The following is a 19,684-nucleotide window of genomic DNA, read 5'->3' on the forward strand; positions in this document are numbered from 1 at the left end:
TGAGAATACACACCTAAAAGCACTGAAAAGGATGTAAACTGGTGTCAGATACACCAATGCATTCCTACACCTGATTTCCAGAGGAAAAGAAAAAGCATGGCTTTATCTGTCCTTTTATTTTCTTCTGGCAGCTATGCACAGGTGAGTGGGTTCTCAGGAAGTGGTATCAGGAAGATTCTTTCACAAACTGTCCATCCGAACAGAGTTGGGCTTAACCTGCAATATTCAGATCTGGATTTTGAAATCCTCTTTTTCTTCCCCTCTTCCACAAAGTTCAGGGATGTTCAGAATTAGAAATGAAACAAACGAATCAGAAAATGCTGCTTGCCCAGAGTCCTGCGTAAAGCAAATAACTGGAAGGGAATTTTCTTGAAACACAGGAATCCTGGAGGCTCAGGGTCATAGTCCTTGACCCACTTCTAGTCAAGTATGTCATGGCTACTAAAGCAGTGTTGTAGTCTAGACAGGGACCTCTCCTGCACACCTATAGCTGAATTCTCTGGGTGAGGGCAGGAGATACCCAACCTCTTCTCCTCTTCATTGCACTTGTCCATCTCTGTGACCAAGTTTTGGAGTGCAAAAGGAAACAAAAGCCCTGGAGTTCAATGTAAGCAATGCTACAGGAGTAGCAAAGGTGCATTTTGTTCGACTTTAGGCCTTTTGCACAGAGGGAAGTACAGACCACTCATGGGGTGTGAAAGAAGGGGCAGAAAAGAGGCCTGCACAGAGGAAAGGAACAAAGGAGAGTGGAAAAGGTTGGATGACCCCCGGTCTGCCCTCTAACTCAATGCCAATGTGTTCCTTCAGCTGTTGATAGAGCAGCATGCAGCTCCTTGAAAGTCATCCATTTTTGGCCCTCTTCCCAGATGCAGCAAGAAGCTGGTCACATGAGCAGTTCACATGCACAGGACTATGGGCTCAGGCAGCAGCCCACAGGTCCAGGATTCTCTCCCCCATTCCCATAGGACTCATTTAAGGAACAAAAATATGTATGTCTTGGCTGCCTGGAACCACCAAAGGATATCCCGCCAAGCATCCTCTGCTGAAGGGGGAAACAAAGGCATAAGATAAGGAAGCAAAGAAAATACTGAAAGAGAAGATATGGAAAAGAAAAGAGAACAGAGGCAGAGAAGAGCAAGCATGTGAAAACTGGCAGGAAAAAGGAGGGCAAATACTTGTTTTAAATAAAAGGAGATCATAAATATCACTCACATTATAAAGCCACCATTACACCCATGTTGGCAATCTCAGCAGTGAGGACAAGGATTAAATGGACATAGAAAGTGAATTATGCTCTCACCCCATGGCTTAACCAACACTGGCCATTTTAGGAAAATCTGCCATGTTTGCCTAAACAATGAGAGATCTGTTGACAGAGCATGTTTAAAGCCTTTAAAATAAATGAAGAAAGATGAGGCAAGGAAGTGATGGTGGTGGTGGGCATACTGTATATCAATAGTTCAATAAACTCAATTCATGAGCAAAAAACTTGAATGCTAAGGAGATACTAAATCTACAGACACTGCATCCAAATATATACACCCATGGTGCGCGAGGCGGAAGGAAAAGTCTCCAGAGAAATGTTGGCTTCAGCAGTTTGCATATTTGCCATCGATTTTCGTCCCAAAAGTTGCTTATTAGTCTCAAGAAACTTCACATACACACAAAGTCCTCCTGTTTTCTACATACAGATCTACATAATCTCCTATGAAACTACAGAAAGTTGTGACCAAAATTCTCTCTCTCGGGTTTTTATAAGCCTCTATCACTTTGATACCCTGGAGAAAAAGTCACATTCCTGCTAAGACAGGACAAACTTACCTGCGAGAAAGATTCTGTTTAACTAACCGAACACTTGCTTTCAGCTTTTCACATCTCCTTTATGAATCAATGCATCACATAATCCCAAGAGATACTTTGCATGTCTGAGCCAAAAATCAGATAAAATTAGTATAAACTTCTTCTACATTATGATAGTTTTACAAGCTCCAGCACAGTTGGTCAAGGCCAATGAAATCTAATCAGAATTTGGACCATGTTATATGGCTAATATAAAATAGATATTAATCTGGCTGAAAAACAGACTGGAGATGCCAAGTAAGGAAGTTACAGTCAGTTTGAGAAATAAAAACTCCCAATAAAGTCCCTTCAGTTGGAATATAAGCTGCTTAAGTAAGGTTGTTGTGAAAGCATAAGACTGTTTACCTATCATTCTATTTCTTTTTCTTCCTTGGCAAACAGCATCCTTGAGGTAACCTGCCTGCCTACTTCCATGCTCAGTTGGAAAGAGGAAACAACAGAGAAGAACAAAGTTATCCTACTGGCAGGAAAATCATTTGTACACATCACTAAACAAAGATTCTTGAAAGGAAGCTTGTAACCCTGTTTTAATTAGTTCTGTAGGAAATGAGTATATATCCTCAAATCTTGAAGAGCAAATTTAATCTGTAAACCAGTTCTGCTGATGAGACGATTATTGTCCTAGTGGAGTAGGCAGTAAAACATGCAAGCTTATTTCTATTCAGATAAACATCTAAATGATTTTTATTTTCTAAGAGTTATTTACCATAACAGTAACTCACCACTTCATGAATGGATCGATTGAAGCCATCATCCTCTGTAAGGATCAACAAAATTATAAGAGCCATGTAAACATGGTGTGAATTCCTTTCTTCAACATGATAGAGAATCTCAAGAATTGGCAAAACCTTGAGGGGAAAAATATGAATACATTAGTTTAGCCTTTCAAATATCACAAACAACACAGAAGGTTTTAAACTCTCCTTGTGTCACCCTGTCCTTTCATAATGTCACAGCTTCCTTTCCCTCCTGAAACAGCCACCCCAACTACTGATGTAAAATGCTCAAACACCTTCCATCTGCTTTTCATGTCTCTGTGAGAGTCATTAATAGTCTAAACATATTCTTTCTTGTAGTGAGACATTGAATTTTAATTCCTAATAAATGGAATTCCTAGCCACACCAGTTACTATAAGGTTCTGAAAATTCCATCTCCCATCGGACAGAAAAACTGTTTGCTGAACCAAATTTATACCAGTTCACAGCTAACTCAGTTGAAACACAGTTTCCTGGCTATAATACACGGGGCTCAATCATCTTCCTCACAACATTTTACAAAGGTTTGAAATGGTTATGTTCCATCCATCATAGCTAGACAGTGTTTGAACTGCACTATTCAGAATCATTGTAAAACTCAGAGGAGGGCCAAAACTGACACTTGAATCCAAACCTCTTTGAATTTCAAGGGGTGGAGGTGATCAAATTAGAATCCTCAGATCTGAAAACCAATCTGAGTAGGATCCAAAACCAGTAAAAACCTGTTTTTTCCTATTCTAATTCATGTACTGCCTGCGTTTCAGTGTTCCCACTCCTATGAGAGTTCAGCCCAAGATCTTCCAACATTTCCACCAAGATGGCCAGCTTGAGCCAAAGCCCTGAAAGACGAGCTAACAAGATTTCATTGCCACAGAATTAGTACCTGAACTCTAGTCTTGATTTGTGCCCAAACTCCAGCCTAAACTTAATCCAGACGCAAATACTGTCTCTTCACCATCTCTTTGAATATTAGCTTTACACTGGCTCAGTAAAATTTCCCCTTCCCATGATTTCTAAAATCACAAAATAATATAGTAAAAGGACTTCAGAAAATTCTTATTTCCAAGACTGAATGAGGCACAGAAAACTCTTCCCAAGAGATTATAGATGCTTAAAGACTTAGCTTGATGTTTTAAAAAACAAACCGAACGTAGCAGGATGAATCATGTGAGACCTTTTCTGGTGACCAGCCAGTACTCTGTATGCATCATATGCCTCTAAAATTACCAGAAATGTTCTGTTATAACCACCAAGTTCCAAAACAGTTTGTTTTGGCTAGATACATTAAAGACATTTTAACAGTTTCTTATAAAACCAGTGGGTTTGTCTTTATGTGCTTCTGGCACATACCTTTTCTGGGGCACGTTAACCAGGATCAAGATAACACCACAGGAAAGAATGAGATTTTTTAAAAACACTTTTTTCCATCATTAGAACCAAACATCTTTCTCTACAAATTCAGAAGTTAGGGATTTCAGACAGCCACTTCTTTGCTGTTAAGAAGAATAAATTTTTCTACATTCTGCAATTGTAGGGATTGAGATTTTCTCTCTAAACTACACGATCACTAAGACAAAGACCACTTTTTTAACAACATTTGAATTACAGATAGCACAATATCTGTGCTAAAAATAAAAAATATTTATTTCGCCCATCCCTCGGTGGCAAGCGGTTTTCCTCATATCCTTGAGCTCTTCATTTCCACCTATCCCTATATACAATAAGCACCATTGTTATGGCTGAAATGGACACAACTCTCATCAGCATTAGACACCACTACAATTCCTTCATTAGAAAGTCAGCATTTCTGTTAAGGAATGAGAGATACTCATCTCCCAGCTCCAATCAGAATCAACGTGTGCTCGCTCGCTCTCTGTTGCATTCCCAGGAACTCCTGCCTTGAAGCCAGGAGAACAAGGTTAGAGGACCCAGTTCTCCTGGATGGTAGCACAGAACACTGCCATCTAGATCATCCCTACTTTGATATTTTTAAGCATAAGAAAAGCAGATAATGACTAAAGAGACTTGTTTTTCTGACTTGAAGCCTACAACTCTCTAGTATTATTATTTTGTACTGGCTTGTTCTGTCTTTCACAAGTTTTTCAACTGAAAAAGAAAAAAAAAATTCAAAACTACCTCACACAAGGCTTACTGCCTGAGCCCATAGCTCCAGTTGCTTCCAACTAAAATACAGTAGAAACTCAGAGTTACAAACAGGTTGGAATGGAGGTTGTTCGTAACTCTGAAATGTTCGGTACTCTGAACAAAAGATTATGATGAAGTTTACAACAGAACTTTGACTTCATACAGCTTTAAAGCTTTACAATGCAGAAGAAAAATGCTGATGTTAACCATCTTAATTTAAACGAAACAAGCACAGAAATAGTTTTTTTACCTTGTCAAACATTTTTGTTTAAACTTCCCTTTATTCTTGTAGTAGTTTACATTTAACATAGTACTGTGCCGTACAGTAGTTGTGTGTGGGGTTGGGGGTGGGTGTTTGGTCTCTGCTGCCTGATTGTGTACTTCTGGTTCCAAATGAGGCATGTGGCTGACAGGTCAGTTCATAACTCTGGTGTTCACAACTCTGAGGTTCTACTGTATATATATTGCACATGGCTTTGCATTGCATACGTTCAAATCCAAATCCTTTCCTAGTGCTAGGACTGTTATAAACTCCAATAGATGATAATTCTCTTTGCACAGCATAAAGCAATATAAAACTACTGCAGAGGTTCTTTTACAATTTTGCTTTGCAGTGAAAACAACAAAAAGCTTTTTGAAGTCTACCCTGTGGGTATATACTTAGTTTCTTGGATGGTTGCTGAATGGAGAAAAGGGGGAACATCAGCTTTTTAGTCTTGTAGGATTTATTACAGTAAAATACTAATATTTATTACTAATCAAAATTTAATACATTGCCATGCAAGTTATAGGGCCTTATAATACTTGTCAAGCAATCTTGTTAGTGCTGAATAACACCGTACCAAGCACATCTGGGACACATGTTGCTTCAGAGCTGCTCAAGATACGTATTATCTCTATTTGAAAGGATGTTAGTTCATAAACCGTAGCTGGAGAAGTGTATTCAATGTTCAAGAAGCACCCAAGGCACTAAAGGTGCACGGATAACTGAACTAAAAGCACCCTTACTGACACTGAGTGAAATATCGTATATCAGCTCAATCTGCAGTAATTTGGAAATAAATCAGATGCCCCTGTTTCCACCCCACACTCCATTTATAACACAGCTTCTACAATCAGATTTCTTTATCATCATTCAACTCATGTCACCTTCTCTTTGAAGCCCTTCACAGGTTCCCCAATTCACTGCAAACTTAACTTTCTTGTCCTCACCTTCAAGGCTTTTCATATCTGTGCCCTTCCCTACATATATATCCTTATCTCTCAGCATTTTGCCCAAGCCTCCTCTGCTCTGGGAATTAGGCCAGACTTAACACCCATTTGCTTCCCGAACAACTGCTGTTGTGCCCTCTTCCATGCTGCCCTTTGCATATTGAACCTGAAATGATTCATAAGTGGAATCATCTGAACCTTGAGATTTCTGGTTCACTGCAAATCTTGATATTTTGAAATTTCCTGTGAACCAGAAATTCTGAAACATTTTTGTTCTGAAACATTGACACATGGCCTTTGCAAAACTAAATATAGCCCCCAGGACCCTGCCAGTTGCTACTGAAATTAACATGTATCTGATCAGTATTACTGCTGCAGTTGTGAAATTGACAAGAATCATATCAATTTCAGTCAGTAGCTTCTAGGGCTCCCAGGGTTTACAGTTCTGGGGCAGTCCAACCATGCAGTCCAACCTGGGGGTAGGGATCCAGGATTCCACAGTCCCCATCCTGACGCAGTCCACATGGCACGGCTGCCCTGGAGCCACAGAACCTGGAAGCCTGGTCTCCCCAGCAGCCTACCAGGAAACAGGCAGGTTTCTGACAAAAACCTGCATGTGATTAGATGAAAGGTCATGAACCCAGATGTTTCCACAAAACATTTTGGGTTTGATGAATCAGTATCTTCTGATGAAGCTTTATTTTGTCGGAAAATTCTCCATCAGCTGTACTCATACCATTTCCCTCTCCAAACTCTCTTCAAGGGCCAGTTCTTCTATAATTTTTTATAAGAAATTAGCCAACTAATTTTGGCTAGGTTGCAGGTATTAAATGGGGATTAATGTGGTAATTAAAATAAATATTTTTGTCTCTCTCTCTCTTCCTCTTTATGTACTACATCATGTGTTAGTCTGTAAGCACTTCAGGGAAATGACCGTCTTTATAGTGTGCATCTGTGTGTGTGGACAGAACCGGGCACACAGTGGGTCGTACCGAAATATTATCATCATCATTAATAATAAAAATAATAATAATTGCTAAATCACTATATGCACGAGGCAGTCCACATGGCACAGCTGCCCTGGAGCCACAGAACCTGGAAGCCCGGTGTCCCCAGCAGCCTACCAGGAAACAGGCATGGTTCTGACAAAAACCTGCATGTGATTAGATGAAAGGTCATGAACCCAAGATGTTTCCACAAAACACAGACAAAATATTTTAAGTGCAGTTGAGATCTCTTGCATTTAAGCATAACCAAAATTCTACTTCCAGACTTCTCAATAAATGCATTTTCACATACTAGTTAATTAAAAATGTTCTATATGAAATATATTTATGCTTATAAATCCATTATTTAAAAATAAGATATTAACATGCTCCTTTCATTCAAAGATCTTGTCTTATACTACTCTACTGTATATGTGGTACTGATATTCATTGAATAAACTCCTTTACTTCTACAAAACATGAAATAAACTGCGAAAACGTAATAAACCATTTATTTTGCACCACGGGCCCACCTTGCACACATTTTGCCCTCTAAATCATCTCTACTGGGCCTACTTCTTACATTTCTTGTCGCTGAGTAGTCTTCAACCAGCTGACATTTTTACAAAAAGAATTCACCATTAAAAAATTACTTCTAATCCCCCATTGATGCACTGAGATGATCTAGAAATTGTTATAAATTAAATGAGTGAACTATTCTTGTGAGCAGATTGTTGTTATAGAAAGAAGAGAGTCATATTCTTACAAATAAAGTTTTTATATAAGTAAAGCTAGCATTACCATAGTGTGTTTTAATACAAGGTAAGCACAATTCACCACCTTGTAGCTGAATGATCATGACTTGGGATTAGAAAAAAAAAAAGAGCCCTTAATAGATAAAAGCAGGCTCACACACAATTAAATTAGGAAATGATTTCATCTAAAATAGTTTAACACATACAGGACTAATTAAAAAATGTAACTAAAAAGTTATGAGAGAGCAGAGACAGATGTCCAAAAAATCAATCTCAAAAATAAGGAAATCACGCTGGTAAGTCTGCCAATGATGTTTCCCGGGCAAAGAAAGGGTATTAAAAAGAAGACGAGGGGTGGGAATTACCAGATGTTTTGATGTGGCAAATAAAGTGTAATTTTTCTTTTGTTGTTGTGATCACTCTAAAGAAGATGGACCCAAAGTACTATTAAATAAGGAGTAATAATATCATACAATCATAAAAGTGTAGGATTGAAAGGCATGTCAATAAGTCATCTAGTCCAGACCTCTGCACTCAAGGCAGAACTACAGTAATAACTAGAGCATCCCTCACAGGTGTTTGTCTAACCTGCTCTTAAAAACCTCCAATGATGGGGATAGAATTTCATAGTCTCCCCAGGCAATTTATTCCAGTGCTTTACTACCCTCACAGTAAGGAAGTTTTTCCTAAACCTCCCTTACAGCAATTTAAGCCCATTGTTTCTTGTCCTAACCAAAGAGGTTAACAAGAACAATTTTTCATCCTCCTCCTTGTAAAAACCTTCTATGCTGTCATATTCCCCCCTGCCACCTCCCCCCACCCCCGCCCGTCTTCTCTTCTCCAGACAAAACAACCCCACTTTTTTCAATCTTCCCTCGCAGATCTTGTCTTCTAGACCTTTAATCACCTTTGTTGCTCTCCTCTGGACTTTCTCCAATTTGTCCACATCTTTCCTGAAACGTGGCACCTAGAACTGGACACAATGCTCCAGTTTGAGGCCTTATCAATGCAAAGTAGAATGGAAGAATTATTTCTCGTGTCTTGCTTATAACACTCCTGCTAATACATCCCAGAAAGATCTTTGCTTTTTTTGCAACAGTGCTGCACTGTTGACTCTCATAATCCCTAAGGAAAGGTCTTAAGTTCACAATATACCAAATATAATAACTAAAAAAACCCAGCAAAAAGTAGCAAAACCCCCCAAACTTATGAATATTTTCCCCCAGAGACAGAAAACTAGTACACTTAGTGCCTTACTGTCATATTGACAGCCTGGAAACTTAATGCTGCTATAGATCCACAGAACTCATCCACCAGAGTGACTCAGCCCTGACCTACACTGTTCATCTATGGGGGGATAGAGAGGAGTTCAGTCTTCACTGGCAGTTCAGTAGCTGGCCTCCTTCCTGAATTTGCCAACAAGTGTGCCTATGAGTGCTAATTTTCATCCTGTCCTTATCTGTCCACTAGGAATCAGACTGAGACCAAACACATTTCATACAGGTCCCCAAACAGCCTTCAGATGCTAGCTAAAATCCAGCCTAGGTTGTTAGGTTATCTAACTATGAAAGGCTCTATTTTTTTTTTTACCAATACCTGAGACATCCAATTCCATCTTTACAAGAATTTTTATAAAATAAGATTTGCATAAAAGATTGCCAGCATGTCCGCATTATATTAAAAAAGTGATGTTCTGTAAACTGTCCTATTACAGAACCACAAATCAGGTAGGATCACACTGGCCATTAGCCACAACTGGCTGCTGGAAAACAAAAATTTAATTTCATAAAAAAACTCAAGGTTTGGGCGTTTGTTTCAGCTTTGCATTGGAATGAGACAGACCTTTTGAAATTTTTCATGAAAAAACAAGAGAGCGCGATACACTTCTTCAACCCCAGAATAGCCAATAGCCGAATCGCGCAGAGCAGGGACTTGAATCTAGGTCTCTCCAACATCTCAGGTTAGTGTCCTAATCACCAGGCTATTCGGTATTCTGGGGAAGGTCTCTCTTTTAATCCTCACTCCAATCCTAGATCCAAGAAACCTCCCCAACAAAATGTTTCCACAAAATATTTCCATTTTGACACAGCATTTTCCTGACTAAAAAATGTTTTGTTGAAAAAAGTTCCAGACCAGTCCAAGTCATGACCTTAATTCAAAGCAGTGAGAAAGTTTTTGCTGCCATAACATTTCTAACTAAACTTTGTTAGCCTCCCTCCCAGAACCTTTAGAATTGCCTGTTTTATTTCTGTAGTCCAGAGCCGGTCAACTTTCATCACATTAATAAGCAAAGTAGTTACACTCTGCAGTTTAAAACTTACTTAGCTCTGCAGTCTGAGTATAATTAACTGGAAATAATAAAACTGATCAAGTTTCTTGAGCATACTCTGAAGGTCAACAGATTTGGGCTATATCAAACCAACTGTGGTGTGTGACGGGGTGAGGAGAAATTGTCCAATAAGGATCATTAGGCAGGAATAGTTTAAGATCCTGGAGTGAAGATCACAGCATTTTGCTCACTACTGATCCTTAACAGAGAGGGGGGGGAAACCAGCAGAAGAGGTCTGTTCCTCATATTTTAATGTAGGGTGTGTGCATACACAAACAGGGCAGGGGAGGGAAGAGCAGAAGAGAAAAGATGGTGATCTTAGAATAGCTGTTCTGGGTGGACACCACCTTCTCATGCTCCCGTAGTTAGGACACCTGAAACAGGAGAGGGATAAAGCTAGTAAGTGGCTTCAGAAGATGCAATTTAAGCAGAAGTGGCTTTACCATGGTCAGATGAAGACTGAGAGGAGAGGCTATCCCAGTTAAATAACAACTCAGCAACAGTTTGGAGGCCACTGTCAAAGCTATGCTCCTTATTCTATGAAATACCATAAGAAGAGTGGACAATTCATCACACTTTTAACTAACAGTCACAATTTTTTACCTGTTGACACTCTAACACATTTAGATCTATAATGACTAATAGTTTCCTGGCTAATGAAAGCTTGGAACACAGTTTAATTCATAAGAATTCAAAGTTTTCCTTTTGATTTCTCTTCACATTATTCATTAAAAAATACCAACTAATGATATTTATATATAAAAAAAGAATGGAAGACCATCATGTCACTAAGGGCCAAATTTATATAGGCCTATAACAACATGTCTGATTATACGAGCACATGCCGAGCTGCATGTTGACACTGAATCTGTCTGTGCAAATGCAGGGTTTTGCACATGCAAGTTTGCAAATGCATTTTTGGAACCCTGTTAAAAATATCAGAGTCATAGAGCTTAAGTTGCAAAGGGACCACCAGATCATGTAGCCACACCTCCTGTATATCACAGGCCACTAAACACCTATGGTCCTAACTCTCCTCCCATCTTGGCCCACCCATGCTACTCTTATTCTATCCAATCTCCTCTCCCTCCCACTCCCCATTTTAAACATATTATGTTTCCCTATCAATTTTGCCAACATTCCAGAGATTTATACTCTTATCAGTGCTATCTCTTAATCCAGTCACATGCTGAGCATAATAATATGAACAAGTATTGAACAACATTACACAGCCATACACAAACCTCCACAAATCAACACCAATTGCCAAATATTAAGTATTAAATATGCAGTACGATACTTACAAGATTTTCCATATCAGTGCGGGCCAACATATATGTCCGAACATTGCTGTTCTGATGCAGTAATATGTATAAAAGGAGAGTTGCTTGATCAGATTTCTGCTGTTCACACAAAGCTGTGTACAAACTGTTAAAATTAATCTGGAAAGCATGTGGACTTGGTGAAGGAAAAGCAGTGCTATCTGGAATAAAGAAACCAAAAACATATTTTAAAAAAAAAAAAAGAAAAAAAAAAACCATTTACCGCCTAGGTTTCTGTTTGTTTTACAGACACTTTCATGTCTGACACAAGCACCACAGAAAGAACTGGAGCTAAATACCTGCAGAAATAATCTTTAGTCAGTCTTGGTTCAACTTTTACTGGTGTCAATAAACCTTAATCAAGTCTCATAAAATGTCAGTTGTTACATAAAAGTTACAATTGTTCTCCCACATGAGAACTGGTGACCCTTCCTTATACCCATATTAATCTTTCTTGCTCCTCCCTCCAACTCACAGTCAGTCATGCCTGTAACAAAGCTGCCTTGTCACTCTTTCTTCCCCTCCATGACTCTTAAGGTAAGAAAAGAAGGCATCTCAGGAAATGCTGGGTAACGGTGCAGCTACAGGGCTTTCCTTGACAGCTAGAATTCCAAGGGAACATGAAGGACTACATTTGTTTCCAGTCCCAAAATGACCCAACTTCAGGGTTTAGTTTACAGTGCTCTAGGAGTATCAGATCTGTATTTGCTTGTTAGTATTAGTCCTTCAAAGGGCTAGTCTACATTGAAAACTTACATTGGCTTAGCTACGTCTCTGAGAGTTGTGAAAAATCCATACCCCTAAGAGACTTAGCTATGCCGACCTAACCCTCTGTGCAGACAGTGCTAGGTCAACGGAAGAATTCTCTCAGTTTAGCTGCTGCCTCTTAGGAAAGTGGATTAACTACAGCAATGGGAGAACCCCTTCCATTGTTGTGGTGAGTGTCTACACTCAAGAATTACAGTATTGCAGCTGTAGCATTTTAAGTGTAGACATATCCTAAGTAACCTATGTTCAATGGCCATAATATAGGCCTTGGTTAGACTAGAAAGAAAGGTGTGTGTTGTTTTAAATTAGCTAAGTGATGTTTCAAATCACATTAGCTAAGCACAGTTTAACTCCTTGAAAATCGTGTCAGGTGGCCATGGTCTGTATGGCATAACTTAGGATGAAGGTAGAAATGGAACCAGAACAGAATATTATGAAAGTAACAGTAAAACTGGTTGAAAATTGGTTTCTATTTGTTTCTATGATGTTTGTGGAATTAATTATGTGACTTTTCAAGTGTATTTGAGACATAAGCAGCTCAAAAATGTCCCTTTGAAATAAAAAACTTGTAAGTAGAGAAAGATATTTCTTGCTTTATGAGCTTCCAGAATGCTGCAATAAGTCAATTGGACATAGCTTTATTTTCAGAGAAGGTAAGCTGTCTGGAGCACCAAGAAAAATTAAAGCAGCCTTTCAAGATAACACTTGCTCTTCTGCACAGAGTAATTTTTAAGACAGAATGGAAAACCTATGGAGGAGGGGGTGTTTATTTTGTTGTATTTTTTTTTTTTTAATTGTGATCACCATGGTGAGTGTAGGAAGCAAGCACATTGTGTGAGTCTGGGCAGGTTTGTTGATTACTTTCCATAAGTTTTCAAAAGCTGAAAACTGGACTGAGCAGTTTTAACTTTGTTAATGTAACCGCATCAGCTATAGAGTTTCCAAAGTGTTCAAAACTTCAAAATCTACTTTTAATCTCCTCAGGACTTGAGTTAGCATATTAGGGGTGCTGGAGAACAGCTAATACTTCGCATGTGAATGCTCTATTTTGCATAAAAGCAAGATAATGATCAAATAATACATATTATATCACCATAAAGAACAGTGGCGACTTTAACATTCTCACCAGCTGTGCTCCTGTGGAAAAGAATTGCAAGCCAATACAAATTTAACCTTTAAATGAGCAGTCTTGCCCTTCTCTGCTATGCTTTTCAACTTTTCTTAATCAACCTTTACATCTGTGCAGCGTATGCAGCAAAAACTCCTATGCATCAAAAACACTCCCCTATTTTTAAAAAAGCCACTACTCTTCTCTTCCTTTTTCTTCCATATTCCCAGAAAAGCTTCTAAACCATTGTCAGTGTACATTCCATTAATCCAAAACAACTGCTAGATTTCATTTTAAAATTTATGTGCAGCTAGAGATGGTGAAGTAGATTAATTCAACATACTCTACTAAAGGAGCACTTAGATGCTATAGTCAGCTGAGAATTCTACATGTCTCAAGGCTCGAGCTGTGTGAATTACTAAACAAACCCACTAAGAGTTGCAACATTTTTTTACCTGTTTTGTTGGAGAGAGACTTACAAACCTTTTTAAAAATTGACAAAAACTAGCAAAAAAATCTTTTAAAAACATTATGGAAGAAGAGACCTAAAGAATTTAATAAAGACCTATAATCTTTCAAAATCTATTTATGGACTTCAATAGCAGGGATATCATCTGTATTATATTCCACAGAATGGTTTTAAAAATTCTGTAGAAAAGATGTAGTTACTTTTTATTAAATTCTACAGGTTTCAGAGTAATTTCTCTAGAACACAATTGGTTTCATCCCCAAGAAATTAGATAAGATATTTTAAGTTAATTCTCATATTATATTCAGAGCCTATATATAGTTAAAGTCGCAACAAGGCTTCCATTATAATTCTTGTTAAGAACATAGAACAGCCGTATTGGATCAGACCAAAGGTCCATATAGCTCAGTATCCTGTCTTCCGGCCAAAACCAGGTGCCCAAGAGGGAATGAACAGAACTATCCACAATGGACTCCAAAATCTCTTTCTTGAGTGGTAACAGCTAATTTAGACCCCATCATTTTATATGTATAGTTGGGATTATGTTTTCCAATGTACACTATTTTGCATTTATCAACATTGAATTTCATCTGCAATTTTGTTGCCCAATTACCCAGTTTTGTGCGATCCTTTTGCAGCTCTTCACAGTCTGCTTGGGACTTAACTATTTTGAGTAGTTTTGTATCATCTTCAAATTTTGCCACCTCACTGTTTACCCTTTTTCCAGATCATTTATGAATATGTTGAATAGGTGATCTGGAAAAAGGGGTAAACAGTGTTGTCATTCCCTTTTGTTTTCCCTGCCTTCCAGTTTTTCCACAGGAATAAATTTAATCTGAAGAATTGTATGGTTAACATTGGGAAGAGCAGAATTCATCTGTTCTAATTGTTCAATGCAGATACATTGTTTCTCAACACTTAAAAATGAGTCTAAATAAATTACACATACACTACAACTAGCTACCACCACCACCACTATGAAATGAGGGCAGCGGAAGCCCAAGGACTCTCTCAGGACTAAGAGCTTTTCTGGAGAATGAAAGCAGCTCTGGGCCTAGCTGAGCTGATTAAAGTTTCCTGCTTAAATGAGCAAACTAGTTTCAAGCTCATCCCTTCAATGCTTCAAGTTTCAGGAGTATAAAACTTTAACTGTCAAACCAGCTCAGCTACAAACAAGTTCACATCTACACATATAAAACTAAACAATGAAGTATGATTCAGGCTGCCCAGATCTCCCAATGCCCTATAGCATTCCTAAAGCCAACAGGATCCTTCTGGCTACCTGACTTGCCCCCGGGTACCCACCCCCTCACCTTCCTATTGCTATTTCTATCTTATGAAGTTCTAGAGCTATGCAGAAGAGAAAAGGTCTTTAAAACTTTGCAAGAAAGCAAGCTATAGAAACTCCATTTTCCAAAACTGAATTGCACAGTACCTTTCAGTGTTTAAACCACCCCTCCCCCCGCCACAGTGTCTTAAGTTTCATGGGCTGAGACATGCCGGCTCAGGAAGTTCACAGGATCTGTGGAAGAGGAACTCCCTTTCTGTACATTTCCTAGGTTTACTGGATTATTCTAGCACACCTTGGTAAGAGCAGTGGTTAAGAAACCAGGATAACACAAGGCCTCAGTTGCTTCAATTCACACTAGAAGATTAAGAAAAGGTACAAACCTTGTGTGTTCTTGAAGGACATAATAGCTTGTCTGTATGGGTTCGGTGTATCTGGAGCATCAGTCAAATTAGCTAGCACAAGCAGAAGCAGAAGGCTCTGATTAGCTAACGGTGATGACTGTTCCTGCTGTGGTGCTGGTTTACTTCCTACTCCACCCAACGTGAATACTGTCCACAGGCCAGCTAAAGGGAAGAATTGAAGAAGAGACTCCTCTTAGCAAATGTTATTAAATATTTATGGCGCGCTTTCAGGGCATACCCATCTTTACAAATGAGTAAGATGTTTCTTTTGGTCTACCTCAAAGTACATATACAATACAGAGAAGAACAGTTCATCCTGAGAGAGACAAAGTGACAACACTGATCATGAATTTGATGGTGGAAGAATTCATGAAAGCACATTTCAAAGGAGTAGCGGGGAAAGCATTTAGCAGATGAGAACAGGGAGGCTGCTGGAAGCGTAAGAGGTAATAGTGCAGGAGGAGATGAAAGTGCAATCAGGAGAAAGAGGCAGGGCCATAATGGTGCAAGGCTCTGAAGGTAAAGAGATTAAACCTGATGTGATAAAAGACACAAAGCCTGTGAGGGGATCCAAGAAGGGGACGCTGACATGGTGCACAGGGAGAGGAAGACAAATGTGTATAATATTTTTGTAATCAGATAATCGCCTTTAAAAATGCAAATTGATTCCAACATGCTGCATTTCTTAATGTGTTTTATTAAACCCAGAATATTATAATAGATTCCAAGGCCAGAAGGATCACTGTGATCATCCAGTCCAGGATCGGCAACCTTTAGCACATGGTCCACCAGGGTAAGTCCCTTGGTGGGCCGGGCCGGTTTGTTTACCTGCTGCATCTGCAGGTTCAGCCAATCGCAGCTCCCACGGGCTGCGATTCGCCACTCCAGGCCAATGAGGGCTGCAGGAAGTGGCAGCCAGCACATCCCTTGGCCCACGCCGCTTCTCGCAGCCCCCGTTGGCCTGGAGCGGAGAATCGCGGCCAGAGGTAGCCGCGATTGGCCGAACCTGCGGACGTGGCAGGTAAACAAACCGGCCCGGCCCGCCAGGGGGCTTACCCTGGCGAGCCACGTGCCAGAAGTTGCTGATCCCTGATCTAATCTGACCTCCTATATAATAGAGGCCATAGAACTTCCCTAAAATCATTCCTGGTGCAGATCTTTTAGAAAAGCATCCAATCTTGATTTAAAAATTTTTAGTGATGGAGAATCTACCATGACCGCTGGTAAGTTGTTCCAATGGTTAATTACTCTCACTGTAAAAACGTACAGCTTATTTCCAGTCTGAATTTGTCTAGCTTCAACTTCCAGCTAGTGGACGGTATTATACCCTTCACTGCTACACTGAAGAGCCCAATATTAAATATCTGTTCCCCATGCAGGTACTTATAGACTGTAACGAACTCACCTCTTAACCTTTTCTTTGTAAAGCTAAACAGATTTAGCTCTTGGAGTCTCTCACCATAAAGCATGCTTTTTAAGCCTTTACTCACTCTCGTGGATCCTCTCTGAATCCCTTCCAACATATCAACATCCTTCTTGAATTGGAGACACCAGAACTGGACGTGGTATTCCAGACGAGGTCACACCAGTGCAAAATCCAGAGAAGTAAAATAACCTCTCTACTCCTACTCAAGGTTCCAGTTTTTCCATCCAAGGATTGCATTAGCCCTTTGAGTTACAGCATCGCACTGGGAGCTCACACTTAGCTGATTATCCACCACAACACTCAATCTTTTTCAGAGTCACTGCTTCGCAGGATAGCATGCCCCATTCTTTGTTCCCAGGTGCATACAATTTACATTTAGCCTTATTAAAATGCATGTTGTTTGGTTGTGCCCACTACAAGTAATGCAGATCACTCTGTATCAGTGACCAGTCCTCTTTGTTATTTACAACTCCCCGTATTTGTGTCATTGTGACAGGATCCCCAGAGTACAACCTGGAACTGGTGTACCACTGTGCCCCCTTAACTCTCCAGCCTGGGCTTTCTCTCACAATGCTTTGCTAGTGACAAGCAGCAAACACCTTCAGGTGTTGTTATCACTCAGCACAACCGCATGTGGAGCCCCACACTCAGCTAGATTGTAAGAATGCTGCCTGAGCCACTCATGAAACACACAGAGAAAGGCACCACCAAATCTCCCAAGCCCCTAGCCTTGGACCCCACAACTTTACCGTCTTGCCCTGGTCAGAAGCCTGACCAGGATAAGTTAATTACCTAGTGCGCCCCTCCCTCTATGTGGAGAGGGCACACATCATCCTTTGCAACCTGAGCTGAGATTTCCAAAGCACTTCAGCCAAAAGACACTGTTTTAGGTAAAATATAAAACAGATTTATTAAGTATAAAAAAATATTTTAAATTATTATAATTGGTAGGCACAATAGGTCAGAGATAGTTACCAAAGAAAATAAAAGGTAAGCACACAATCTAAATCTTAAACCTTATTAGACTAGGCAGTATTTGGATCAAGCAGTTTTGTCACCCCACTAGGTGTTACAGTTCTTAGTACACAGGGTTCCCCTTTAAGCCTGGGACCAGTCTCCTCAGGTCAAGTCTTTGTTTTCCCAGCATTCTTGTTGCTTCCAGTGTAGGCGGGGGAGGAGAAAGGCCCAAAGCATGATGCCACTGTCCCCTCTTTCACATCTTCAGTCCACGTGCCAGGAAGACACTAGCGCAGGCATGCCTGGCGGGCTTTGTTAAATCACAGGGCTGAGCAATCCCCCTGGTGTGGACTTGTGCAACTTAGTCATAAAGTTGAGCAATCCCCATTGTGTGGTGCTTGCACAACTGTCATTGAATTGTAAATCCCTTGTTTACTATTCCCCTGCTGGTCAATGGCTGGTGATGGTCATTCAATGCCCACTCAACTGATATTGATTGGTATTAATTATATTATCTTCTTTAATTCTTGATTAAATCGAGTACCGTATCAACTACTCCATTATTTTGCCTGAGATCAATCTCAGGCTGACAAACCTATAATTACCCAGGTCATCCCATTTACCCTTCTTAAATATTGGCACAACATTAGCGTTCTTCCAGTCTTCAGGAACTTTCCCAGTGTTCCAAGACTTATTGAAAACCCAACATTAACAGTGCAGCAAGCTCCTCAGCCAGCTCTTTTAAAACTCTCATATGCAAGTTAATGTCTAACTTTAGTAGCTACTGTTTAACATCCACCTAAGACACCAGTGGAATGGAAAGGGTGTTATCACATAATATAACTACTTCACATGTTTTTCCCCCCAAATACAGAACAGAACTTTTCTGAATTATTTATGACAATTTTACCATTTCCATCTAGTAATGGACCAAAACCATTGTTGGGATTTTTTTTGTTTGTTTCTAATATACTTTAAAAAACTACATCGTATTGTCCTTATCTCTGCTTGCCTAAGCAGTTTTTTTTACAATTCCTAGCTTCTAATTTATATTTATTATCATCATCAACTTTCCCTTTCTTCCTTTTTATTTTATTTTATTTTTTTAATTCTATAGGTTCCTTCACTTCCTCTCTAAAGCAGGTTGGTTTTTTAACCAATAGAGGCTTCTTCTTCGATTGTGGCTTTTTGTGCATCTAGTAAGGTGTTCTTAAACAATTCACCTGTTTTAGGAGAAACACAATTAGCTCATGACCAGGGAACATAACAATTGCTAGTACTTGTTAAACTTTAATAGCCAGATTTACAGTTATGCAAAAGACAACAGCACTGTACACTTCGTTGTGGACGAATGTCATGTCTTCCAAATTTCAAACAATGTTCTTAATGAGGACTAGGCAAAATTAACAATAGTTAACCTCAGTTCTGTTTTAATCAGATCCACCCTTTGATTTTTAAGTTAGGATTTAGAATAAATGAATGAAACTTGAGAAAATCTAATACTTCAGTGGAAAACACTTATGCTACCTTTAGGCTTTTTTAATGGATTATACAGAACACATGAAGTTATGGAAATACAAATTTAGCCTGCAAAACTAGCAGACAATAGTTTACCTTTGACCAATTGGCTTCTGTTAAGCTTAAAGTACACAATTTACTAGTAATTCTGTTGGGAACCAGTCACCTTTATTGATTGGTGCCTCTTAGTAAAGTGGTAGCATCCCCATACAAACAAAACCCCCTAAGTAATTAATTACAAAAAATTACATTAATGCAATGCTATGGTTGCACAATTAAGCACTCAGAAGAAAGAAAAGCAAAGGACCTTAACTCTAGCCCCTTGCTTTAAGCTACTATGATACAGTCTTTAATTACACAATCACGTTACTATAAATATAC

General features: G+C 39.3%; 1 protein-coding gene across 2 annotated transcripts in view; it reads right to left on the reverse strand.

Moving 5' to 3' along the window:
* Window positions 1–19,684, reverse strand: part of DYM (dymeclin) — a 355,894-nt gene that overhangs the window by 183,574 nt on the left and 152,636 nt on the right. For both annotated transcript variants that reach the window (XM_050944679.1, XM_050944680.1), the window contains exons 9-11: window positions 15,382–15,564; window positions 11,348–11,526; window positions 2,583–2,708 (exon numbers count right to left, since the gene is read on the reverse strand). In XM_050944679.1, coding sequence (XP_050800636.1) covers window positions 2,583–2,708; window positions 11,348–11,526; window positions 15,382–15,564 — 488 coding nt within the window. The remainder of the gene's footprint in view (window positions 1–2,582; window positions 2,709–11,347; window positions 11,527–15,381; window positions 15,565–19,684) is intronic.

Source organism: Gopherus flavomarginatus, chromosome 3 (assembly GCF_025201925.1).
Source record: "Gopherus flavomarginatus isolate rGopFla2 chromosome 3, rGopFla2.mat.asm, whole genome shotgun sequence".
Lineage (NCBI taxonomy): Eukaryota > Metazoa > Chordata > Testudines > Testudinidae > Gopherus > Gopherus flavomarginatus.